General features: G+C 37.5%; 1 protein-coding gene across 5 annotated transcripts in view; it reads left to right on the forward strand.

Annotated features, from left to right (window-relative positions):
- NEDD4 (NEDD4 E3 ubiquitin protein ligase) overlaps window positions 1-24,080 on the forward strand; it is a 50,824-nt gene extending 26,744 nt beyond the window's left edge. For 2 of the 5 annotated variants that reach the window (XM_058811620.1, XM_058811616.1), the window contains 24 exons: window positions 4,668-4,718; window positions 5,526-5,587; window positions 5,929-6,031; window positions 6,685-6,854; window positions 7,412-7,529; window positions 7,670-7,837; window positions 9,588-9,653; window positions 10,242-10,361; window positions 10,760-10,966; window positions 12,072-12,149; window positions 12,409-12,463; window positions 12,553-12,611; window positions 13,443-13,508; window positions 14,731-14,960; window positions 15,513-15,634; window positions 15,726-15,796; window positions 16,840-16,935; window positions 17,953-18,026; window positions 18,180-18,240; window positions 18,808-18,867; window positions 18,963-19,070; window positions 19,633-19,729; window positions 22,133-22,205; window positions 22,283-24,080. In XM_058811620.1, coding sequence (XP_058667603.1) covers window positions 4,668-4,718; window positions 5,526-5,587; window positions 5,929-6,031; window positions 6,685-6,854; window positions 7,412-7,529; window positions 7,670-7,837; window positions 9,588-9,653; window positions 10,242-10,361; window positions 10,760-10,966; window positions 12,072-12,149; window positions 12,409-12,463; window positions 12,553-12,611; window positions 13,443-13,508; window positions 14,731-14,960; window positions 15,513-15,634; window positions 15,726-15,796; window positions 16,840-16,935; window positions 17,953-18,026; window positions 18,180-18,240; window positions 18,808-18,867; window positions 18,963-19,070; window positions 19,633-19,729; window positions 22,133-22,205; window positions 22,283-22,385 — 2,418 coding nt within the window. In that variant the 3' untranslated portion in view covers window positions 22,386-24,080. The remainder of the gene's footprint in view (window positions 1-4,667; window positions 4,719-5,525; window positions 5,588-5,928; window positions 6,032-6,684; window positions 6,855-7,411; window positions 7,530-7,669; window positions 7,838-9,587; window positions 9,654-10,241; window positions 10,362-10,759; window positions 10,967-12,071; window positions 12,150-12,408; window positions 12,464-12,552; window positions 12,612-13,442; window positions 13,509-14,730; window positions 14,961-15,512; window positions 15,635-15,725; window positions 15,797-16,839; window positions 16,936-17,952; window positions 18,027-18,179; window positions 18,241-18,807; window positions 18,868-18,962; window positions 19,071-19,632; window positions 19,730-22,132; window positions 22,206-22,282) is intronic. The other 3 variants (XM_058811618.1, XM_058811617.1, XM_058811619.1) reach the window with 3 other exon arrangements.
- Window positions 24,081-25,555: the final 1,475 nt, after the last annotated feature.

Consider the following 25,555-nt stretch of genomic DNA (forward strand, 5'->3'; position numbering starts at 1 on the left):
TCTGGATTGGCTTTTGACTTTTCATAAAATGTAATGTACCTGTTTTTTATATAGTAGCTTGTTTGACACATGCATACATCAAACCAAAGGAACTCAAAGTTCTGATGAATAAAATCAATGCATTAATAACTTTTGATATATTCTCTGTTTATGTTGTTCTGAAGTATGCTTTGGTTATATTAGACAATTTGCCTTCCTGTGAACTGTGTGGGAAAAAAAAACTATCTTAAATTTCATTGTTAATAAACTTTTAAGGACAAGGCAGCACACATTGAGTGGACTGATATATGAATGTTGTTGTAAAAGTACTGTAAACTAAATATGAACTTTTAAGGAAGTGGTAAGATTTTGGTGCCATATAAAATGTGTAAGCTTTAAAAGGAGAAACAGATGATGCTTTTACTCTGGTCTTTAGATAAGCAGTTGTCTGAAAGTATCTTTGGAAGTGAGAGAGAGAATTAATGAAAATAACCTCAGTGTCATTTCTAAATGCTGTCTGTTAAGCAGATGGTAAAACTGCTGAAGCATGTTGTGCTGACACCTTGCTGTTGAAACAGCCAGCAGGCTGAAGGTCCTGCACAAACACATGTTGTGTAATAACCCTTGACCTAACAGTATGTATTCTCCCTATTTTGAAAATGCTGATAGGGTCTTATATCTCTCTGTCATAGATGCCAGCTCTAAAGAAATGCCTACGTGTCACTAAAAAAAAAAAAAATCTCCTCACAATCCACAGGTCCCCCTTAAAAATACAAGAGACTGGGACTGTAATGAATTCCATGCAACCAAGTATTTATTGCATTGCAAGATAGAGAAAACATTACTCGTGGAATCTGTGAATTTGGTACAATCTTCATGTCATAATTGAATCTTGTTTTTTTGAAACAGTAACTTTTTCATGATGAATAGCATATGCTGGCAGTATTTTATGGAAGAAAAAAATGCTCTCATTTTTTCAATTTAGAGTTTAAGAGAACCAAATAATACACTCAGTGCAGCATGAAAAGAAAAATACTTGAATTTGTTAGTGTAGCTCAGGAGAGTTTTTTTCATTCTCATCAAGCTTGTAACTAATGTTGATGTTTGGGTGTTTAAGCAAGAAGAATGTTGGTTTTATAAGCCATCTATTGAGCTCATGTTTTCTTAAGCAGCGATAGTCTAGATCACTGTTTGTTTTTTCAATTTGAATTGATACTTATGTTCCCTCCAATAAAAGCTGTATGCTTTCTTGTTTTGCCATACAGCTGTGGATTTCTGTGCAGAGACCAACCTGTGCACAACTAGCTGCCTGTTTATTCAGAAAAAGACTGGGAATATGCTTGGATTCTAATTAATGCACTAATACCACCAAACATTTGTTACAAAAACTGGTAGAGAAAATACTTGTTATTTCAACACCCTGGTCTTATACAAGAGCTGTTTCAAAAGGCTGTGTGGTGAATCCAGTAATTAAGAAAGGCATTACATTCAGTGACCCATTTTCAAACATACTAAATTTTGGGATATGTTCTCAGTACTGCTGTTAAATGTGTGACTCAGATAAGCATGTCTGTTTAAAATCTACGTCAGTTTCTGATGGGAGTTGCAGAAAAAAAAGTCCAAAACCTAAAACTCAGTAAGCATATATTCATAAAAGAGATGAAAATCAGTTTTGAACAGAATTACTGTCTTTTGGTGCTTTTCTTTGAATGCTTTGGCATTGCACTGGAGTTCTTCAGATGAATTGTGTACAGCAGCTGTCTGTCCTCACCTGTTTTTAATAACTTTCTATAGACTAAACCAGTGAATCAGTAAAATACAAGGCCTCTCTGTTAGTGCAGTATATCATTAATTGAGGTTTATGCCAAGCAGAATGTTTGAGTTCTCTGGCTGTTAAGAAATTAGAAGTTGACAAGAACAACTGACCCACTTGTGTGTGTTGCCTGCTCTGATGAAACAGAGATCCAAACAGTTTCAGCTCGGCTGGCATTTAGTTGTTCCTGTGTGCAGTGTCTGTTGCTGCTCTGGCACCTCTTGGCAGGCAGTTAGTCAGCTTGTCATGGGGGACACATTGCTGGAGATCATTCCTGCTATCTGATTTATGTCTTAGTTGTTTGGAGGTCAACAAAAATCTCCACTAAGGGTTGTGCTTTTTGGCTGGAAGAGAAAGTACTGTTAAAGAGTTGGTTATCGAGGCTAACTCTGCTAAAAATAGGAGAGACAGCAGAATAATAAAGTGAATAACAGGAGCCCACACTCAAATTATGCTGGTAACAAACACAATGTTCTGAGGGTTTCTAAAATAGAGCAAACTTTTGTCCCACATTCCAATAATTTATTTGGAAGGCATGTTCCACTTGAGGATTGCCAAGAACTTTACAAATACTAAGCCTTTTAACATGTCTAAGGTATGTGCTGTGCCATTTAAAAAAGAACCTCATAGGCAAAAATGATAACTATTTTTTTCCAGAGTCCTGTGGTCTGTAATAGCACAGAAAGTGTTCCTTCAGTAGTTCAGGGAAGCCTCCACAGGTATGAAACCTGTTGTAGCTTTCTGTCTCAAATAAGTTTGTGGACTAAAACAGTGGATGTTTTGTATATATTTTCATTTTTGTCCCCTTCAGATCTGAACATGGCATCCACACTGCAAACTGAATTTGAAATGACATAGCTCCAAATTTCTACGTTTTATCACCTATGACAATCTAGTTGTGCTTTTTGCAGGTGAGAGAGACACTGATTCTCCAAATACATGTATGACTTAAAAGGTTAAATGGATGAGCTTAGGACAACAGAGATAAGGAAAAAAAAGTACCAGAATTACTAAAGCAAAAAGAACTGCTTCAAGAAATACCTGTACTTTGATGTCAGAGGGACCAAAAAACTGATAGGATTGGGCTGGAGTTTTAAGGCTGTAAAACATTTTAATTGAAAATTAAAGTAAGTTTTCCAGAAGAAAATTGGAACACATGGTTTTGCCCTGAGGTGAAGGAAATAGATGTCAGCAAGCTGCAGAGCCTTGTGGTGAAAAGTTTTATGGACAAACATTAAAATTCTGGAGTGATTGGTTTGAATAAATGCAACAACAGATTTAGGAAAGAATGGGCACCAAATTTTTTGTTAGCTAGAAAAATCAGGAAGCCTGGAATTTCAGAGGTTGCACGAGGCACAGAGTTGAAGACTTTTACAGCTCCTTACTCAGTCTGTGCAAAAAAGTGTAGTCTTATTGTAGTGTAGGGCTTTTTTTTTTTTTTTTTTTTAAAGCCATAAGCTTATATATACCTTCAAAAAAATTCCATGCTGACCTGAGTTTATTCCACAGGCACTGATATGTCTTCATGTTAAATGACCCTTATATTTTTCCTGCTTTTGTGGAGGTTCACAAAGGTTTTCAAATCACGAATTAATTTGAAGCAACTTAGCACGTGCTCCAGTAATCCAGCAAGAAGTCAAGTACTGCTGGTGGTGATTATTGGTGAATACAGCGAATACTGAAATTGCCTGTGTAGGTTACTGAAATTGTAATTTCTTTGGCAAGCAAAAATCCTTGATGAAAAGTCAAGTGTGCAGTGATACTGTGTATTGTCAGTCCCTGCCCTGGCCTGACAGCTGCTGTGTTCATAGTCTGGTCCCAGCTGGACAGTCCAGACATCCAGGTCAGGTAAAATCTTGTGGATGGTCATTGTTAAAACTAAACTGTGCAAAATGTGTAGACAGAAGGCATTTTTTCATAGTTCTGACAGATTTTCATGCCAAGCTTGGGACCACTGGAATTGCTGGGACTTCCAAAGCACTTATCACAGATTGCGCTTACTTTTGCTTCTTGTTAGCTTTGACAGTAGCTGTATGATTTGGAAAAGAAGAAAATGTTTATACATGCCTGTTTGAAACAGCTGCCTAGGTTTATGGAAATTGTTGGGCTCTCCCAGGAGGAGGGTCCTTTAGGACAATGTTTCTACTGGAGATACTGACAGTCTCAGTCTTGATGCTGACCAACTCTCCTGTTTTGGTAACATTAGCCTGTATAATTTAGTAAACAGCCTAAATCTCCACTTCCAGATCCCTCAAATTTTGTTTTGAGGAGGGCAGAACTGTCCAAGGCTCAGAGTGTTGGGTCAGTCAGAACTTGCTTATAGTAAACAAGGTGACCCTTGAGCAGGGAATGATTGGCATCTGACTCCATTGATTCACAACGCTGAGCAATTGCTTTATTAAACTATATTATATTACATTATACTATACTACATTAAAGAGGTACTATACTGCAAGGAATACTAAAGAAAAACTTGTGACTGTCTTCAGACAGCCAGGACACAGCTTTGAGAGTGGCTGAGGAAACAAAACAATCTTCAGCAGAAACTAATTGACAAATCACTTCAGGTAAACAATCCTCCTAACACATTCCACACATGCAAAAACAACAGGAGCAGAAAGTAGAGATAAGAATTGTTTTCTGTTCTTCTCTTTCTGCTTCTCCAGGAAAAAAAAAATGTGAGAGAGAATTATCTCTCTGTTCAGAGAATGTGAATGCCACACTTGCTCTGTACAGAACAAGTTATTGCCTATAATTCAAAAGTGCCTTCAGGTTCTAAGAAAGCATTGGTGTGCTATCAGGGTGTGGGGGACAATGGTGTTAAAAGACTTCGCAGCTTCCAACTTTCTGTGGTGTTTGTTTTTGTTTTCTGTAGACTCGAGATGATTTTCTTGGACAAGTGGATATTCCTCTTTATCAGTTACCGGTTTGTATTTTTTGTTTGTTTTTAAAACTATGAAAGGGAAAAAATATTTCTATATGCACTCTATTAGTCATCTAAGGAAGTTAACAATACTGGTAATAAAGTAAATAAATTCTCCTGCTCTGTGGGTTCCTTGTTTTATTTTGTAGATCTGTTTGGAGTTTTTCAGTGCTGATATTTATAAAACTGTGTAGGTTACCTTGTTTTTCAATACTGCAGTGCTTTTAGCTTTTCCATAGTTCTACAGTCTTACAGATAAGAAGAGATTGTAGTTATTGTCATGTCTTAAAATATTTCTTTAAAGTCTGTAAATTTATTTTTACTGTTCCTTATTCACGTAAACAGATAGAAAAAGGAGGGTAAGTGGGAAATAGACCTACTGTTGCTTTGGTCAATTTTTGTCTGTTTCTTGTAATCCTTTTGCAAGGCAGATAATCAGTTTTTAAGAAATATCACTAAGAACATTGAAATAAATAAGCTTGTCCATTTTCTTCTGAAGTTTCAAAACATTAGCAGATACTAACAGATTTATCAGAAACTGTCTTAAAAACAGGGTAGCAACCATGGCAAACCCTTTCCAAGAGCAGGTGTTTCATTCTGTAATGTGCATAGACACTGAAAGGTAATTGTTGTTTTCTTGAACCAGTCTTACTGCTAAGATTAAAGCTGGTATTGCTGTTACTGTACCTGAACCTGTAATTTAAGTTTTAAGATGTTGTAAGGCCTTTAAAGAAATCAACTGGAAATTTCTGATAGTTTGATTTCAACTGCTTGATAAAGATTTTTCTTGAAAAAAAATTCTTATTCCAGACAGAAAATCCAAGTATGGAGAGACCATATACATTTAAGGATTTTGTTCTTCATCCAAGAAGGTTAGTAAATACGACATGGAAATTCTAATTTTTATAGCTAAACAATGCTCTTAGGTAATTAGTTGTAACTACATATGCATTTTCTAAGTTTTTCTGTTTCCATCAAAGAAATTTGAGTAGCCATTTCTAAGATATTGATGTTCTACTAAAAAGTCAGCATTACTTTATACTTACTCTATTCAGAAGTCTGAAGCCTTAATGCTATTATAGAACTTTATGAATGTAAATTATAGAAAGTCAAGTTTGTGTTGGAGCACTTAAGAATAATCCTCTTGCTGTGCTTTTTCAGCTATTTTGTTCTACAAGTGCACAATAAGATCATTATATTTTCTCTTCTGCAGTCATAAATCAAGAGTCAAAGGCCACCTTAGATTAAAAATGACTTACTTACCTAAAAACAATGGGTCTGAAGAAGAAACCACAGAACAGGCTGAAGAATTAGAGGTGGGAAAAAATGTGTTTATTGCTGAAAAACGCATGTTAGGAATCACTAAGCTATAAATAGTGTTTTAGAAACAAACCAGTTAAAAGTGGTTGCTTGTATTGTGCATATAATTGAAGGTGTTGAAGTTTCTGTTGTAGGTACTGTTGAATTTTTTTTGACTCCAGGCAGACACTAACATCTCTCTCGTTTTAGAATTTCAACTCTCTCCAATCCAGAGGGACATTTTGATCTTACCTACCATGTATATATGATCTTTTTAAGCACATCCACTGTAGATTAATGGATTTCCTTTCCAGAGTTAACTCTATTTAGCATTGCCAGCTTTGCTGTAATTACACTTTGTTCCAGAAGAGTGTGTTCACCTGCCTCATACATTTGCAGCATGTTATGAAATGACAACATTTAAGCTTTTAATGTATTCTGTGACTGCTGTTTATTTTCCTGGAATTAACAACCTCTGGTACTAATGTATTTAAGGATCTTGAGTTAAAAATAAGATTTCTGCATGCATAATATGCCCTGTCATTTTTTAGAAATAAACACACTAAGACCAGAGTCAAATTTTCTGGCTTAAGATGAACTACACCTTAAAAGGGGGAGTGGCTTGAAAAATTAAGATATGTTTTTTCAACAGTTCTATTATATCTTTCAGCCTGGGTGGATTATATTGGACCAACCAGAGGCTGCTAGCCAGCCACAGCAGCAGCAGCAAGAATCTCCTCCACTGCCTTCAGGCTGGGAAGAGAGACAAGACATCCTCGGCAGGACCTACTATGTCAATCATGAATTCAGAAGAACACAGTGGAAAAGACCAACTGCACAGTAAGTCTTTTAGCCTGCTAATTCAAGTCTTTTATTAGCTAGTGTAATTCACCCTAGTTGCATTGAAAGCAAGGAGAAATAAAATGTGAACAGATTGAAAATTAAGTAGAGAGCTTTCTCTCACTTCACTTGGAAGCCCTCATGCAGTGGTCACTGGCTAGTGATCTCTGTGACTGTACTGTGCTCTGGAAGTATGTGTTCAAAGAGGAACTGGTTGTAGCTGGAGAGATAACAACTATAGGAATGGAAGCTAAATAATTTTTCAGTTTCCAGCCTGTTTTCTTCCTTCCATCAGGGCTTTTTAAAATTGTTTGCCGTACTTTTTTTTTTTTGTTTCCCCCCCTGCCCCAGAATGCTACCTGTTTCTTCAGCTTACACTTCACATTGACATAAATGCTTATTCATCTTAAACAGTTTACATTAATTTATATCGTCCAGACTGTTTCTTTTTCTTCTGCCAGAATGACTGTGATGTATGCTTTTGCTGTTAGCCTGGCTTACTGTTGAAAGATAGACTCAGGCTGCTGTGAGCTGACTTGTCCCACGCTGCTCTGCAGGGACAGCGTGGCTGTTGCAGACCTTGGCAGTGTGCAGCTGGAGGCGCAGCACGTGTTCAGTCACCGGCGACAGATATCCGAGGATACCGAGAGCACCGACAACAGGGATTCCCCTGAGGTACAACAGTACAGCTCAACTGATGTGCTTCTCAAATGCAGCTGCTGGTTTTCATCTAGCCTACTCAGAAAGCTTGTCTTAAATAATTGTAACTTGCAACTACTTGTTAAAAATGTTTTCCCTTTGTTTTCCTTTTAAAGAGCTGGGAAATTATAACTGAAGATGAGGCAACAATGTACAGCAATCAGAATGTTCCAATACCTCTCTCGCAGAGTAGCTGTGATATACAGAGTCATCTTGCAGAAGAATTGAGTAACAGACTTACTACCTCTGGAAGTCCAGCTACTGGCCAGTCAACAGCCTACACTGTAAATTATTTTTCTACTTGTTCTGATAGAATTAGATCCATAAATACTTCATTTAGGAATTATATTTTTAATTTCATCTCAAATGCACACACTTTAAGAATAGTCTCTTTGCTGTAGAATCCCATCTAAGCAAGCATTTTCTTTTTCTCTGCTTTGCTTATATGGAATTCTGCCTGAGGTTAAAACAGATGTGTGTGAACTATTTTTCAGTCTGTAAATCTACCTCTTGGTCTAGTGTTGTAGAGTGCTGAAAACTGCAAATGAAAAATCTGTTTCTTGAAAGTTTATTTCTAAGGGAGTTGTACTATGTGAGTTACTTTTCCAATTAGAAAAAGTTCAAAGATTAACCATTTTTCATTCTGAATATTAGGATAAGGTTTTATGATTGGGTTGTGTAAACCTGCTGCTTCCTTAGCAGCAAAACAGGGAGCTTGCTCATACAGTTCCACAGCCCTTGTGCCAGCTGTGGAACTTGCCAGACCTCTACATGAGACTGTTCAGCTTGCTGACCCAGCAGGAAACTGCTCTCTTTTCCCCAGCGCTGCTTTTTTGCAGTTTGAACAAGTGAAACAGCATACTAGATTGTCTGACAAATGCTACAGTAGCAGAGGGAAAACAGCAGGAGCATGTAGCCAGGATGAAAACTCGACTTTTTGGTGGTGTGGTAGCAAGCAATTAAATAAGCTCAGCTGTCCTGTGAAACCCGAGCTCCACAAACAGTCTTGTAACCTGATAGGTGACGTGAGAAATCCACTGTCCATTGAGGAAAGCCTTTAGAGGTGACCCAGGCCATCTAGTCTGTTAGATTTTGGTATTGAAATAATCATTAGCTTGTGTGATGTTAAGAATGACCTTCCAAGTGTAAATTTGGAATTGACAATGTTTATCTGAGTTTGTACAAATGTATCACTAGTGTTGCTGGAAACAGTCAAGTGAAAGTAACAAGACTTTACTTCGCCTCTGCTGTTCAGCATTCAATGGGTAGCAAAGAAACTGTTATTTCAGCTTGCTTGGGTGGCCTGAGCAAAGAAAGAAGCAGATGTTCAAATTATTTGCAAGAGTCAGCTAGAATGGTAGTGTTGCCTTTTTTCACCTGCATTACACCACTCCCCCACCAAAAAACCTTTAAAAGTTAATAATGTTTTTTCTTTGAAGTACTTCAGTAGTATGTGGATAGGGAGAAATCCTTCAAGTAGCTGTGGAAATTCTGGACCAAAATGAAATACAGGTGTCTAATGAAGTAGCAAAAGAGATCTAAATTTGGCTGTGGGCAGGAAGATGGGCACTTAGGCAAAGTCTAGGGATTTAATTGCTCTTGTCAAACTGATTATCTCAGACTCTCATGCTTTTTCATTATTGACTTAATTTACTCTCTGGAAAGTTGTGTTAGCTCTGCTCTATGACAGACTTTACTGACAACACAAAAAGTTCTATACTGTAAATTCAATTGTTCTGTAACTATTTGTAATTAATGTTTTACATGCCAAAACATCTATTGCAAGAGTAGTCTGAACTTCCACAAGCCTCTGTCATTCTAAGATTATAATAGACTCTGTGAACTTGATGTTTCTAGCTGTTAAAACAAGAGGTTGAAAAATACGATATTAAATAGTGTTTTGAAATAAATTCAACACTTTGCTCAGGATGGAAGCTGTACTAGCTTGAAGTGTGATAACCATTGCTGGCTGTTTGCTGCCATCCTTAAAACTGCAGTAATAGCTAATGTGTCATTCCTCTCCACTCCTTCAAGAACCATTCCAGCAGAAGAGGTAGTCTGCAGACATACAGACTTGAAGAGCAGCCTGCACATCCAGTGGTAAGTCATTTTTCAAAAAACACGGGCTTTTAGCTGTGTTAGCTGCTGACATCTCAAATGAGGTTTGGCCTTCCTTGCCCAGCAGCTGTCCTGACAAAATGGCCATTATGGGTCTGGTTCAGCTGTAAAGCTTCCACGCTTCAGCTTTGTTTAGCATTATCTTGATGCATAGCCTGCAGAAGGAAGTAGTCTTGCCCTGATGATATGAGTTTCATTTTTCAAATGGCTTGCCTTCTAATTGTTTACTTCTAATTAAAAGCTATACCACATTCCATTTTGCTTTTATGGTGACACTGCAAACTGATCTCATAGCCAGAAGTACCAGGCTGGATCAGCCTAAACCAGGTATATAAATGAATCCTTTAACAGGAGGAGTTTGAGTTTTGTATAAACAAAAAAATAAAAATCTGTTACTTCATACTATTTAGAAAGGACTTAAATACTTCTTATCTATTTTACCCAGCTCATAAAAGTCATGAACCTTCTGAAATATAGTTTTGTTGCTTTAAATTAACAGAGGAAAACCTTTTCACAGTAAGTTTCATAGTTTGCTTAATTGTTTTTTGTCTTGTTATCACTAATATTTAGTTACTGCCTACTTCATCTGGATTACCCCCAGGCTGGGAAGAACGACAAGATGAAAAAGGAAGGTCATATTATATAGATCACAATTCTAGAACCACTACCTGGATAAAACCAGTTATACAGGTACTGCCTGTCTTCAATTTGCTGATGTTTTTATTCAGTGAGCCTTTTAAACATCTTGTGTAATAGAAGTGGGGATGGCTTTGAAATAGAACATGCAAAAGGCATAGACTGTAAAGTACCACATAAAATAGCTGAGAGACTGCACAGAGTTAGCAACAGTAATGTTCATGGCAGTCATTCTCCCTTCTGGAGAGAGGTAGCTGACTGAGGAGGCTGGAAAGCTTCTGTAAACCTTCACCACAATCAGTGATTGTTAGTCAGTGTGGTTGATATCATGGAATCTCTCAGGGACTTGCTTTATGAACCTGCTTTCATCAGTCAAAATACGGGCTAATGGAAAAAAGATATTGCTTTACAGGGCTTTGATTTGATAGGATGTTTTTGATCATTTACCTTAGATCGCTGCGGAAACAAGTCAGGCATCAGCTGCACAAAGTATTTCTGTAGCAAGACAGCCACAAGCAACAGCAAGTGATTCATCACAACAGTCTTCTCAGCAGCAGCCTGAAATGGAGCAAGGATTTCTCCCTAAAGGCTGGGAAGTTCGACATGCACCCAATGGGAGACCATTCTTTATTGACCACAATACCAAAACTACAACATGGGTAATGCAAAACTATTCTCATGAACTGGAATTCTAGTTGCTCTTGAAGCAAACTTGGCTGCTTTCAGCAAGCTTCCATATGTTTCTTTAGTGCCAAGATAGCTGTGTCTGTCTGTTCAGGAGCATGGTCAGATCATGGTGCTAATAAACAGTCCCTGTACAGGCCATGGAGATGGACTCCATGATCCTTGTGGGTCCCTTCCAACCCAAAATATTCTGTGTGAGTCTGAGTGATCTGTAATAAAAATGCCAAGTTATAATACTTGTCATGGATAGAAGATTATCAATTTTACTAATTGTATTGGTACTTGAAAGTTTAGCTTGGAAGGAGAAAAACAGGAATCTGCTTTGCAGATCTAAGCCCCTCCTAAATGTCATTGCAGAACTATGGTATCTTATAGGTGGTGTTCACAGAAATGAGTTCAGTAAATATACCTTCAACAGGAAATCCATTACCTTGAATTTATCACAGGGCACAACAGAAATTTCTGTGAATGCTTAAGAGAGCCGAGCAGGTGCAAGTGCCATATGGATGAGGGAGCTGTAGTTCCCTACAGCTGCAGTTCCACAGAGGGGCACTGCACACCACTGGCAGTGCTGCTACATGGTTTTAAGCATCTCCAGAGTCAGTCAGTGTTACTGGCAGGTGAAAGGGAAAGAGAAATGCATGAAATTGATTCAAAATGGGTATTCTTTTCTCCAGGCAGACAAAAAGAACTCATATAACACAACCACCTTCACCCTGGCTCCCACAAAAAACCCCAAGCTATCAACCAAACAACAAAAAACCTCACCAAAACCAAAAGAATAAGGTGTGTCAGAAATGTTGTGGAAAGAGTAATTCAACTGAATTACACAAAAATTTAGTTGAATGAAGGATTTATATGTATGTAAATAAAATAAAGTGAGAGGTTACTAGAAGATGATTGTAAATTACTGGAGGACTGAGAATCCACAAGGATTCCTGTGGCTGCAAAATACGTAACCATTACCTAATTAGTACTAGGCATAATCTTGACAAAATTATTAATAAAAACAAAACAAAAATTAAAAGCAAAACAAAACAGCAAAAATATTTTAACATGCTGCTTGTTTTCTTTTCAAAGGAAGATCCAAGACTGAAAATTTCTGCTCATCCAAGGAGAAAGACTTCCCTAGATCCAGTTGACCTGGGCCCATTACCAGTAAGTAAACCATTTTTTACTTGTTTGGCAGATGAAACAGTTTAACTGTTAAAGTTAGCATTATTGAAATTTGCACATGAGAAAATGCAGCCTGCTTTTTTCCTACAAAAGATACTGTTTTGAATTTCAGTGCTGACAGTAGATGGGAGAGGAATGCCCTCAACTGCTCATCATGTTGAGTTCTATGCAAACTATATGATCAGAAATTTATAATAAAAATGTAATAAAAAAGCATAACAAAAATGCTGTCTTTTTACAGCCAGGGTGGGAAGAGAGAACTCACACAGATGGAAGAATATTCTTCATAAACCACAGTATGTACAATGTAGTGTTCTTCCCTACTTATCATTTTATTTGTGACCATTATTTGAATTAATGGAACTAATTAAAACATCTCTTGCAGATACGAAGAGAACCCAGTGGGAGGATCCTCGACTGCAGAATGTGGCAATAACTGGACCAGTAAGATTTCCTAATGCACATTTTCATATTTTTCAGAAATACTGTTAATAGAATCCAAATAAACTCTTGTCATTTATCAGTTAGTCTAGAAAGTGAAACTTTCAGGGTGTCTGAACAAAGCATTTTTATTTTATTTCTTTTTAAAAACTGTTTAGAGAGCTTTCTAGGGAAATGGTCTTTAAATGACAGAAAGAAAAAGCAGTTCCCATGGTAGTAAGAAAGTTTCCTTATAGACTGGGGGGAGGGCTTTGAAGTCTTATTTATTTCTTGCCCACACTAGCTCAATTCATGACGCAAATTTGAGAAAGACGAAAAAGGGGAAAAAAAAGGGCTTCAAAAGGAATTAAATTGATTTTCAACTGGAAAATAATTATCCAGCCTCAATACTTAATCTGTAGTGTGAAATTACCAGAACTAATTGCAAAGATGGTTTACATTTTAATTATAGATGGGTTTTAGTGTTCAGCTGATATCTGTGTTTATTAATAGCCTGCATTTGTAAACAACCTTCCCTGTCCATGGAAAATAGAGGTGTTTGTAGCCAGGTCTCTCATGATCCAGCAGGGAAATGGACGTCACCAAAGGCATTTTGGTCACTTTGATCTGGGCCACTCAGGGATCTCAGTGGTTCCATCAGCTAATGGGGAAGTACAGCATGAATTCTGTGGATCTGATCTGAACAGAGAGGTGCTTTTCATTCCTGGTGTTTATAAACTGGAAGTTTCCCCTGGCACTCAGTAAAACATGTATTCCTGTTATCTCAGAGTTTAAACGGCTTGTCTGTGTTTCACAAGGCACACAAGACTTTTTTTTCTTTTTTCCCCCCCAAAGGCTGTGCCTTACTCCAGGGACTATAAGCGGAAGTATGAATTCTTCAGAAAGAAATTGAAGAAACAGGTCAGTAATCAGTAGGAATCCAGCAGAAGTTATGAAACTTAGGCCCCTAAACAAATTCACAGGGAAGATAAATTTACTATCTGATCACAAATACATTTGTGAAGCACCAACTTCATAACAATTAGCATTTGCTCTAGCAGCAGGGTTTGTGATTTTATGCACTGATGAAGACTGTAAGCAATCTAATTTAAAAAGCAGAAATTCTCAAAGGTTAAAATGTCATGACCCTGAAAGCAAGACTGCCAACAGAAAAGTTTGGAAATCACTAATCATGCATGGAATAGTTTTTGAAAGTCAGAATATGGAAAGTTCTCAGAATAGATTTTAGTCTGTCTATGTAGAAATCTGGATGACTGCAATAAATTGTTACAGCCTTAAAATCTGAAGTTTATGGGTCTTGTTTCCAAACTCTAGTTTGAAGTGGCAGTGCCAGGTATATTTATAACATGTAGCATAAAAGACTGTAAATAGCATCTGGACAGCCAGATAACAATGAGTCTGCACAAGTTCAATCAAATTTTACATCCTTGGGAGGTATTTTACATATATAATAACCTTTGGGTTTAGATCCATGCTTTGCTTTCTACCTGCCAAGTTTGCCTGTGCGCTTTGAGCTGCATGTAAGTTGCACACAATTATACATGCACCTCGTTTTTTGTGTTCCTAGTAAAACAAGATTGACATTCATTCAAATGTCAGTATCTTAATCTGAGATAGAGAACTCAGCCACACAAAACAATTGTGGTAGTGTAAGAATTAAATACAACTGTAGATTTTGTCTCAAGTGAGAGAACAGGATACCTAGGCTCATAGGATATAGAACTACAAGGTGAAATAAGTCAGGTAAAATGGTTCCAGATAATTTTATGTGTCAACTGTGAGCTGTTTTTAATCAAGTGTGTAATATGATAAATGTCCAGTGTCAGAAGACACTCCATGCCTTGCTGCATGCAGAGCAACTGCCCATATGCTGTTACTAGTGAGAATTTTAACTGTATTTTCTTAGCATGAAATAGAAGTTAGCATCTAAAACTCTCTTTGCTAGTTGAATTGTAGATAAATGGAGCCTCTTTTCTATCATACTCTGTTATGTTTCCAAGTGAAGTAAGGAAACAATTTCTGTGCTCTCTTGGTCTATTTTCAGAATTTGCATGTTCTGCAAAACTCTTAAGATGCTGAGGTTTGTTTCATTATTCTTTGTTCCCATATTTCTCTTTTTCAGAGTGATATTCCAAATAGGTTTGAAATGAAAATTCATCGCACAACAATCCTTGAAGATTCTTACAGAAGAATCATAGCTGTAAAGAGAGCAGACTTCCTTAAAGCAAGACTTTGGATTGAATTTGATGGTGAAAAAGGTTTAGACTATGGAGGAGTTGCCAGGGAATGGTTCTTCCTTCTCTCTAAAGAAATGTTTAATCCTTATTATGGATTGTTTGAATATTCAGCTACGTAAGTAATACTGCTCTGGATGATGTGAAAACTTATGAGAAGAAATTGTATTTCTTGTACCTTCTTTAAAAATGGGGTTCCTGCTGTCCTTGCAAATGTACCAGAGGGTTTAGTTGATAATAACTGCAATAATCTGCACCCAGTTGCTTGCCAGAAGAGTAATGTGGAGACAATATTGTGGGGTTTTTGTACAGCAATCCTAACATAAGCCATGGCATTTTTGCATGGACAAGCATGTGCTTGCAACCGTCTCCTGCACGCAGAAGAGACACTATGTAACTATAATGCAGAGAATGTTACTCTGCTTTAAAATGAATGGGAGTTAATCCCTTCTCTTTGGTTTATCTCCAATTTACTGAGGTAGTTCCTGGTGGTTGTTTCTGATACACTAATAGTCTTCTATTGTGTATTGTTTAATATTAGATATCATCATGAAAAGCAATAACTGATTTCATAAGAGATGTCTTTCAGATCTTCAAATGTGAGATTGATCCAATAGTACAACATTTTTGTTTTTCTTTCTCTTCCCTGTTCCCTCCTTCAACTCTTCAGAGATAACTATACTCTGCAGATCAATCCGAACTCTGGCCTTTGCAATGAAGATCATCTCTCTTATTTCAAGTTTATAGGTCGTGTGGCTGGAATGGCTGTTTACCATGGCAAACTTTTGGATGGTTAGTATTTATCTTATGTAATGGGATATTCAGATTAATTTTGCATGTGTTTTGAGTCCTATCTGTTAAATTTATTTCTTCTTCTTTAAAGCCTTTTTTATTCGTCCTTTTTACAAGATGATGCTCCAAAAACCAATAACACTACATGATATGGAGTCTGTGGTATGTAATTTGCTTTATCATGTTGACAAATCTAATGTTAATTTATAATTTTTATGGATATATCTATTTATAATATCTACAGATCTATAATCTACATTTTGAAGGTGGAAAATGCACAATTCAAAGATATTTAAGCTACATCTTTAATAAGTCTGTAAGTTGTATAGGAATTAAAACTTCTAATGAAAATCAAAGACCTAGACTTAGGTTCAAGTCAGTTAAGCTGTATTGGAAACTGTAGCCTAAACTTTCTGTGATGTTTTCTTGAAGTGTTTTAGACAATGAGATTGTTAAAATGGAATATAAATACTTTCAGGATTCCTGTCTTAACCTGTTTTTTAATTTTTTTTCTTTGATTATAAAAATTAATAATTTTCAGGGACTGAAAATTGAGCGATACAATGTAACATTTTTAGAGGAAAAACATGTCCCTTTTCTTGTTTGGTTGGTTCCCTGATAATGGCTCTTATCTAGAATGCTCATGGGCAAAGTGATTTTTCTTCTGTCTTTTTAATCTGTTACTGGTTTTGCTGCCCTTTAAGATTATATCATGTAGTTGCTATCTGTTTCTGACTAATAGTTTTATAGATGTGTCCTGATTTTTTTTGTTTTGATTTCATTTTGTTTGGTGCTCTAGAATGATGGAATGGTTTGGGTTCAAGGCAGGGACACCTTCCACTAGAAGGGTGTAGCACCAAGCCCTGTCAAACCTGTCCTTGGACACTTCCAGGGATGGGGCAGCCCCATCTTCTCTGGGCACCCTGTGCCAGTGGCTCACCATACTCACAGGGAAGAATTTCTTAATATCTAAGCTAGATCTGCCCTCCTCATCCTTCACTTCACTCCCTGATAGAAGGACATTTACATAGATTGCTGAGCAATCAGGTTTTAAAGGTCTTCAGAGCTTTGTACCACTGCAGTGTCTCTGTGTCCAGTATAGGATTACCCTAGGCAGAAGTGTTCACTGGGCTGTCATGGAACCTCTTGCAGTTTATAGGGTGGCTACTTTATTTAGCACTTACTCTTTTGTAATTTTCTCTCAGGATAGTGAATATTACAATTCTCTGAGATGGATTCTTGAAAATGATCCAACAGAACTGGACCTCAGATTCATAGTTGATGAAGAACTTTTTGGTCAGGTTAGTATGTTTATGTAATGTGGAATAGAAAAAACATGGAAGAAAATACTTGTCCTGTGGAATTAGGGGATTTTATGTGTATGGTGTTAAGAAAACTCCTTCACTCACTCAGGTCTTTCCACTCATGTGGTGAGTGCATTTCAGCCTGCTGTGATAAAGGACTTGGAAATAAGCAGAGCTTTAAAAAATTGCTTTTGCTTTTTTATTGAATACTACTTGCATTGGAATGTAGCTGTTGCTGTGAAGGCAACCAAAACATCCATAGTCCATGATTTGATCTGCAGTAGAGGTTGGGTTTATGTGATTGGCTGGAAAGGATGAGTTCCTTTGGAAAATGCAGCAATTGCTGAGATGTAACATGTTTCCTTTCTCTTAAGATATACTAGAAACCTAGAGAATAAACAAGTTTGTTAGTGCATACAAAGCTGTTTAAGATAAGTCATGTAGAAATACTACAGGTCTTGAATAAAACTTCCAAACTGCAGTTGCCAGCTAGATCTAAGGATAATAACCTTTATGGTCTTGTGCAACAGCAGTGAACCTGAGAAGAAGCAATGAGAATGTACATCAGTGATAACTGAAAGTGAGATATTTGTGTTCTGAGGTTCTAGCAGTATAAGTCACTTTGTAACAGAGATGTACATTGATTCACTTACTGGGATAATTGCTGAAGTGGTTTCTGTAATTGTTTTTCCTTGAGATTTGGAATGAGGGCTGGGTCATGGAATATGCATTTAGAGAAGTGTGCCTTACTGTGAACCTGTGTGCAGTCTTGGGTGGTGTGCTGTAGCAGGTCAGACAAAATGGAGGTTTCCCATTGCACCCCTTAATAATACATCTTTTTTTTTTTTTAAATGTACCACATTCTATTTATTAGGTGACCTGTGTGGCTGGATCTGTTTCTCATAGTTCTCAAATTATGCAGTCTTCAAGAGTTGTATGAATTATCTAATATTAACATAGGAATTCTGTTATATATTCACCTTGTTTAAGACCTGTTCTGTGCATTGCATTTAGACCCATCAACATGAACTGAAAAGTGGTGGATCAGAAATAGTTGTCACCAACAAGAACAAGAGAGACTACATTCAGTGAGTAGCGGCTGCTGTGTGCAATGTACCTCACTGGATTGCCCTCTAGCACAGGGGCTCTGTTAGCTTTATTTATAAAATGAAGTTGTTGCTTTGTATGTAAATCACTTTTATTTTAAATTTTGTTTTGTTTGGGTTTTTATTTTTTTGCAGTCTTGTAATTCAGTGGAGATTTGTGAGCCGAGTACAGAAACAAATGACAGCCTTTAAAGAGGTACAGTTCTAATTACAAAATGCATTCTTCTAAGGGTTTGTTGCATCTGGTATTTTTTGGACACCCTGAAGACTCACTAATCATTTTGTTTAAATATTAGAAAAGACAGCGATACTGTTTGTAGTGTCAGCTTTGAATTATTTCAGAGTTAAAAATATTTTGGTATGTTCTTACTGAAGTGTTTAATTCATCTTGAAAAATTGCTTATTTCTCAATCCTGACTGACAGCCTTAGCTGCAGATCAAACTATTTAATGACCTCTGCAGAAATTAAACTTAATTTAATTATATTAGTTTGATTTAAACTAGGCAATTTACCCTTTTCTGTACCAATTGTATTACATAGATGATATTCAGACTTCATACTCATCACTCAGTGTTGCACAATAAAGATGTGAGAAATCAATTAAAAGTACTGTAATGAAACTGAGGACTACTGGTGTCCAAACATCTGTCTTTGATATATTGCTTTGGCTGTGTTTACCAAAGCCTCTCAATATCCTTCTTCTTGACTAAAAACTATAATAATGTTGCCTTGATTTTTACAAACTTCCCTCATCTTTTTTAGGGCTTTTTTGAACTAATACCACAGGATCTGATTAAAATTTTTGATGAAAATGAGCTAGAGGTAGGTGTATCATGGAAAAGAGAACAAATTATGTTGAAACCTTAGTTTACTGACTTAAACTTTGGTGTTGTTTGTTTGGTTTTTTATCTGTGTAGTTATTAATGTGTGGATTGGGAGATGTGGACGTGGCTGATTGGAAACTACACACAAAATACAAAAATGGCTACAACATAAACCATCAAGTAATACAGTGGTTCTGGAAGGTACGTGAAGTTCTAATATTTTCTTCTCAAAAATTCAAAAGCTGCTGCCTTTCTGCTAGTTTATAGTTTGATTCATTAAAAGGTTAGGTAAATATTATCTGACCATTAAAATTCCTGAGAAAGTAAGAAAACTAAAGGTGAGATACGTGGTAAGAATGTAAATGCAATACTGATGATTGTTTTTTCAAAAAATCCCTGTCTGGCTGGGGTTAAAAATTTATTTGTGTAGGTTTTCCTGGCATGGTTACACTAAAGAGGTGTTAAACTGTTCTGTTTAATAAATTACAGGAATTTGGCTTCTAGTTCATAACATAAGAAACTTCAAAGAAAGTAGGGGGCCAAATCTTCAAGGGAAGCATTTTAACAGCCTGCTAAGCCAGTAACCATACTCTTGTTACAGTGCCATTAAAAAATTGTTGACTTCATAGCTTTAAGCAATAGGCAATGAATTAGACTGTGTGTGTCTCTAAGATTTAGAGGTAGATACTATTTTGCATAAATCTATTAGCTTAAAACCTTAATTTAAAAAGAAATATTTAATTGTAATCATTGTCATACATAGGCAGTCTTAATGATGGACTCTGAAAAGAGAATAAGATTACTTCAGTTTGTTACTGGCACATCACGTGTTCCCATGAATGGGTTTGCTGAGCTCTATGGTGAGTACTTAAGATTATCTTCACAATTAAGTAACAAAGAACCCGGTACCAACATTGTCCTGATGCTTGACTTCAGACATTGTCAAATTTTTTTTCAAATTTTACTTTAAAATTTAGTATGTACTGGCAGTTATAAGAAACAAAGTTAGACAAGAGTCACTTACATCACGTTTCCCAGGTACTATATGGGAGCATATTAGTCTAATTCTGGTTTTGAAGTTTTTAAATGTATAGGAATTCTCAAATGAATGTGGATTTTTAAAGTTCTCAAGAGCTGGAAAAATCCCTGTTTAACACATGATTGAGCTTGAAGAAAATTCTTAGTTATCCAAGAGCTGATTACAAAGACATGCTGGCATCAGCAGTTAACTTCAGTTCCACAACTGCTTTTATCTGCTCACAAGCCATGGTTGTACAGATGCAGTTGTTTGTAAGGATATACTCCAAAAGGGACCACTGAAATGTCACGAGTTAAGCATAAAGTCAGAAGAAAAGTACTGAACCTACAATGCTGAGACTGAGACAAGCAGAGGACAGCAGGGAGCAAATTTCAATAGCAAAGCCAGAAAAGCCACTGTGGGCAGGCAGATAGAGCAGCCCACAAAGGGTGGGGATGCTTGGCTTAGGGGAGGTCTGTTCTCAGCTGCCATCAGCTATTATGTTTTCTGCTAGACTACTTTATTAAGGCCAAAAGTGCTTCAGATGCTGTGTAAATGACTGAATAATCTAACTTGCCTCTTTGATTAAACATTTCCTTTTTATAAACAGGACATTAATTTGTTTATAAAACAAAAGGATTGTGAACAAAACCACCCGTCTTGTGTTCCCATTTCTCCATGTCTTCATTTTTCATTATAAATCACAGAATCACAGAATAATGAGGTTGGAAGAGACCTCTAAGATCATTGATCCAGCCTATGCCCTAACACCTCAACTAGACTCTAGCACCAAGTCCAGTCTTTTTTTAAACACATCCAGAGATGGTGATTCTCCCACCTCCCTAGGAAGAGCATTCCAGTACTTTATTATTCTTTCAGTGATTTTTTTTTCCTAATATCCAACCTATACCTTCCCTGATGTAGCTTGAGATACTTGGTTTATTTTTTCTGTTCCATCAGTAAATGAGTTGTGAGTTGCAGTGGGAAGAGCAGTGTGCTGAGCAGGCTCAGCCATGTGTCTGCTGCTGCACCTGAGCCTTGGCATTGCTGGGGTTACAGCACCTGCTCATCACAGGGGAACCCAGTCAGAATTCTGCTGCCCCAGGAGCTCTGCTTATTTGTGTATGAACACTACTAGAGATAGAACTAAGAATTGATACAGGGGAAGAAACTGCTGAAGTTCTTGGCTTCCTTCTGCCCAGGGATTAGAATATATTTGAGCAGTTTTCTGTAGTTGTAATCGCTCACTCATTAATGAAAAATTCAACACTGTATTGCACAGTGCTTTGTTTCTCCTACAGTTATTTCTGCTTTGCTGTGGCCAGCATGCCGTCCTTACCAAACCCCAGTAACAATGACATTTCCTGTACCTTGTGTCGAAAGAGCTGTACGTGGTTTTTCAGTGTTGTGCCGCTGCCGGGCCGTTCCCTTCCCCGCCCGCCGGCAGCGCTGGAGCCGCTCCCTGGCCGAGATCTCCCTCTCGTGGCTCCTCTCCTCGAGGGCTCCCAGCTCGGGAGCGAACCCGAACGTGCTGGAGCTCCGGCACCCTGAACAGACGTGCTCTGACATAGGGCAGCTTTTGTCTTCCTCGTTTTTTAACTGCAGACTTCTCCCAGCTTAAGGAAATGGTTATAAAATACTCCTTGCATCTGCTTGGTGAGAATTGAGGATGCTGTAAGACAGTTCTTGAAGGATACAGGGAGCTGCGGCCTTTTTTGCTAGCCAGAAAATGTTCTCTCAGGTGCATAACAACATCCTGGGAGTACAGATATGATTGCCATATCAAAAGTTCTCAGTTACTCTATTTTTGTTGCTGTATAGGTGCATTGACTACTTCCTAACAGCTTATAAAACTTGGCACATGGTGATAAACATGTCTAAGTTTTTACATGGACAATTTATAAAAGTATAAAAAAGTATAAAAACTTATAATAATAAAAACTTATAATACTTATAAAAGTATAAAAACTTCAATACCAGCTACTATGCATATACCTTTAGGTCTTAGGTTTCTGAGCTGAAGATGTAAAACTCTCTTGAAACTGAGGTATAGCAAGAGATAATTGAAATACAAGGGAATTGGGATTATTGACTATTACTTTCTATAGTCTGTATTTTATTCATATAGATAGCTCCTTCAGATGTCAGCCCTGGATTGCAAAACCCCCAAATAGGTCATCATTTGTATCTCTGATTATAAAAGGATTTCATAATAGGGTGAAAATTCATGTGTTCTTTTCTTCAGGTTCAAATGGACCACAGTTGTTCACAGTTGAACAGTGGGGTACCCCTGAAAAACTGCCAAGAGCTCATACCTGGTGAGTATTTAATTCAGATAAATTATGACCTCTAGTATAAGTGATAAAATACTTAAGAGTTTTCATCTGTTTTTCAGCTTTAATCGCTTGGATTTGCCTCCGTATGACTCGTTTGAAGATTTATGGGATAAACTTCTTCTAGCCATTGAAAACACTCAGGGTTTTGATGGGGTTGATTAAGATACAGACATAAATTATGTTGGTCCAGTGCTGCAATTTCATTTTAAGGGTTTACAAACAAATCTGAATTTTCCAGGGACTACCATTGTATTTAGTCACATGGCTATTGACTCTTCATAGGGTGTAAAATAACTAAGTATTAAAAATCACTAACTTTTGAAAATGTATTTTTATTTTGTCATTTCCATAGTTTTGTGTATTTGCTATACATGCAATATACACATTGGATTAGCCAGTGCCAAGTAAGTAAAAAACTAAAGTGTTTTTAGCAGTTGCCTCTTGTACAGTATTTGAGACTGTCCTGCAGTAAACTACTGAAGTAAAGCTGTAAAGAAATCTTTGCAGAGGATTTAAATTTGATTTGCTGCTTTAAGAGAAGCAAATGAAATTGTTAAACTGTTTAAAAAAAAAAACCCACCCAAACAAAAAAACCCCAACAAATGTAATGTATTACAATATCATAATTTGTGCTGCTTCAGGCTTTTTGCAACAGATCTGCCCAAAGCACCTTATAATTCAGCAGATTAGATACCACATTGGAAAACATTTGTTTGCAGAACACTGACTTGATACAGTTGTTAGACTTCTGTTTCTAACTTGCTTTTGCTAAAACAGTGTAACAAACCCAAGATTTTTATACAAAACAGATAAGCAGCATAATTCTGACTTTTAATGAGAAATTATATCCATTTTTTGTTTAAATTTATATACTGATGTTGGTTTATTGAGTGTTCATCACTATTTTGGATAAATTTGTAGTTGAACGATAATATTTTCAATTCAGCCTTTTGCAACAAATCAATCTTAAAATGAAATTTGTATGGATATCACTCAGTATTTAGTTACTGATAGTTAGAGGCCTTTATTATCCATTCTTGCAGTATTGCACTACATAACAATAAAGAACATGTTTACAGGGTTTTCTGGGCCAAATTCAGCAGTCTGTTATGTGCAAACTCCTGAACTGCATGGAGGTTATGCACATTGATCAGGTGCAGAATTTGGTTCTGTGATATGTTTACAGGTTGCTAGTTTCTACAGCTGCATTTTTATATTTTTTTCTCCAGTGTTAGTCTAGAAACCAAATTTGTTAATACAGTATAACCAAAGTCATAACCAACAATGTGCAATTTATTGTAGATCAACTTGTCATATATAAATATTAGTTTGATTTCTTTTGTAAATGTGGGTCTTTTTTGTATTAATATTAACTTTTTTTTGAGCAAGTGCTGGTTAAAATTATTAGCAAAGTTGGTTCTGAAAGAAAACAAATTGGTTTGTATACCTGACTTGCTCAAATTTTAACATTTTATTACCAATATGATCTGAGGAAATGACAGTACCTAGCTTTGACCACCAAATTTCTGTTTAGTCACAGTCTTTATAAATATGCAAGAAGGAAGTGTAGCACATCTCTCTCTGAAGATATGTAAATTATGTAACAAATGTTAATGGGTCTTAAGGGATATTTAAAATCCCACTTTGTTTTATCCTTTGAATAGGTCATTAGAACTGAGAGTATTACATGTAAATAAAGGTAACTTATACAAATTTCCCAAATCTATATGCAGTTTTGTAAAACGTGAATGATATATCAGTAAATCTGTATAGATTTGAATGTAGCAGGTTTTGTTGCATACTTTAAAGTATAAAATAAGGATCCTGAAAGCAGTAAATAAAAGTTTATTCTAATAAGTTGTGATTGAGTTCTTTGAAGTGCAAATCAGTAATCTTGAAATAGCAAGAATTGAGTCATTTTTGTACTCCTAGGTAGGCCACGGCAGTAGTTCCACCACAACATGCTGCTGCTTTTGCAGAGCAGTGAAGATGCAGCAGTGCTGTTTCCTGGTGTTCTGCTCCTGAGATGTGCAGCCCTGCAAAAACACACATTGTGTTTTTCTAGAAGCTCTGGGTCACTGTCAGCCTTCAGTGCATGGCCAGCCTAGAGATGCTGAGGCCAGTGAGCAGGTGAGGCAGGGCCAGGCTCCTCCCTGCTCTGGGAACCTTCCTGGCAGGTGCACAGCTGGGTGGGGAGTGGGAGAGGGGCCCTGAAACCCTGCCCCAGCAGCAGGGAGTGCCCAGCAGCTCCTCCTTTCTCTGGGCTTTAAACTAACTTTGTGGGGGAGTGGTGATGGCAGCTTGTGCTGAAGTAAAGGAGGGCTTGGTGGTGCTGAGTATCATAGAATGGCCTAGGTGGGGAGGGGATCTTGAGGATCATCCAGTTCCAATCCCCTGCCATTGGCAGGGACACCTTCCACCAGGCCAGGCTGCTCAAAGCTCCATCCAACCTGGCCCTGAGCACTTCCAGGGATGGGGTAACCACAGCTTCACTGGCAACCTCTGCCAGTGACTCACCCTCCTCACTGTAAAGAAGTTTTTCCTAATATCTAATCAAAACCTGCTTTCTTTCAATTTGCACTCTGTCACTACATGTCCTGCCCCATCTATCCTGTAAGTTCCCTTTTGGTATTGGAAGGCCACAGTTAGGTCACCTTGAAGCCTGGTCTTTTCCAGAACAATCTCAATTCTCTCTGCCTTTCCTTAGAGAGGTGCTCCAACCCTCTGGTCAGATGGGACAGGGTGATGGGAGTGGGGCAGCCTTTGTGGAGGATGGCACAGACTGGAGGGGACCTGCCTTGTGTGCCTGCACACAGAGGCAGCCAGGGAAAAGCCAGGGAGGAGTAAAAGACATGGCTTGAATTGCTGGATGGAGTGAGGGCTGCAGAAGGGCCAACAGGCTGGTGGGAACATCCTGGTCAGGCCTTGACCTAGGCTGCTGTTTGTCATGAGGAAGGAGCAGGGTGGGTTTTGTAGCTTGTCAAGGAATTCTGGAATTGTAAACCCTGGCTCTTAGGGGAGACTAAATTCCCTCAGGTCTGTGGGCAGGGCAGTGCAAGGGGGAGTAACCTGGGAGGCTTCTGTAGGGGGTCATGGGCAGCCAAACAAGGGTTAAGTCTTGGGCAACCAGGGAGATGCTGTTGGGATCTGCTACATGTCCCTTTGCACTTGTATTTTCTGCACATAAACCTCTGTATTCCCTGAAGCTCATATACAGAGTGAGGGTAGAACTCCAGAGATGCTCCTATGAACACCCATTTTTTTCACCAGAAACACAGTTCTGCATGCCAGCTGCAGATTTCTTATGTGCCATTGCAGAGGAGAGGTTAACA

Source organism: Ammospiza caudacuta, chromosome 10 (genome assembly GCF_027887145.1).
Source record: "Ammospiza caudacuta isolate bAmmCau1 chromosome 10, bAmmCau1.pri, whole genome shotgun sequence".
Lineage (NCBI taxonomy): Eukaryota > Metazoa > Chordata > Aves > Passeriformes > Passerellidae > Ammospiza > Ammospiza caudacuta.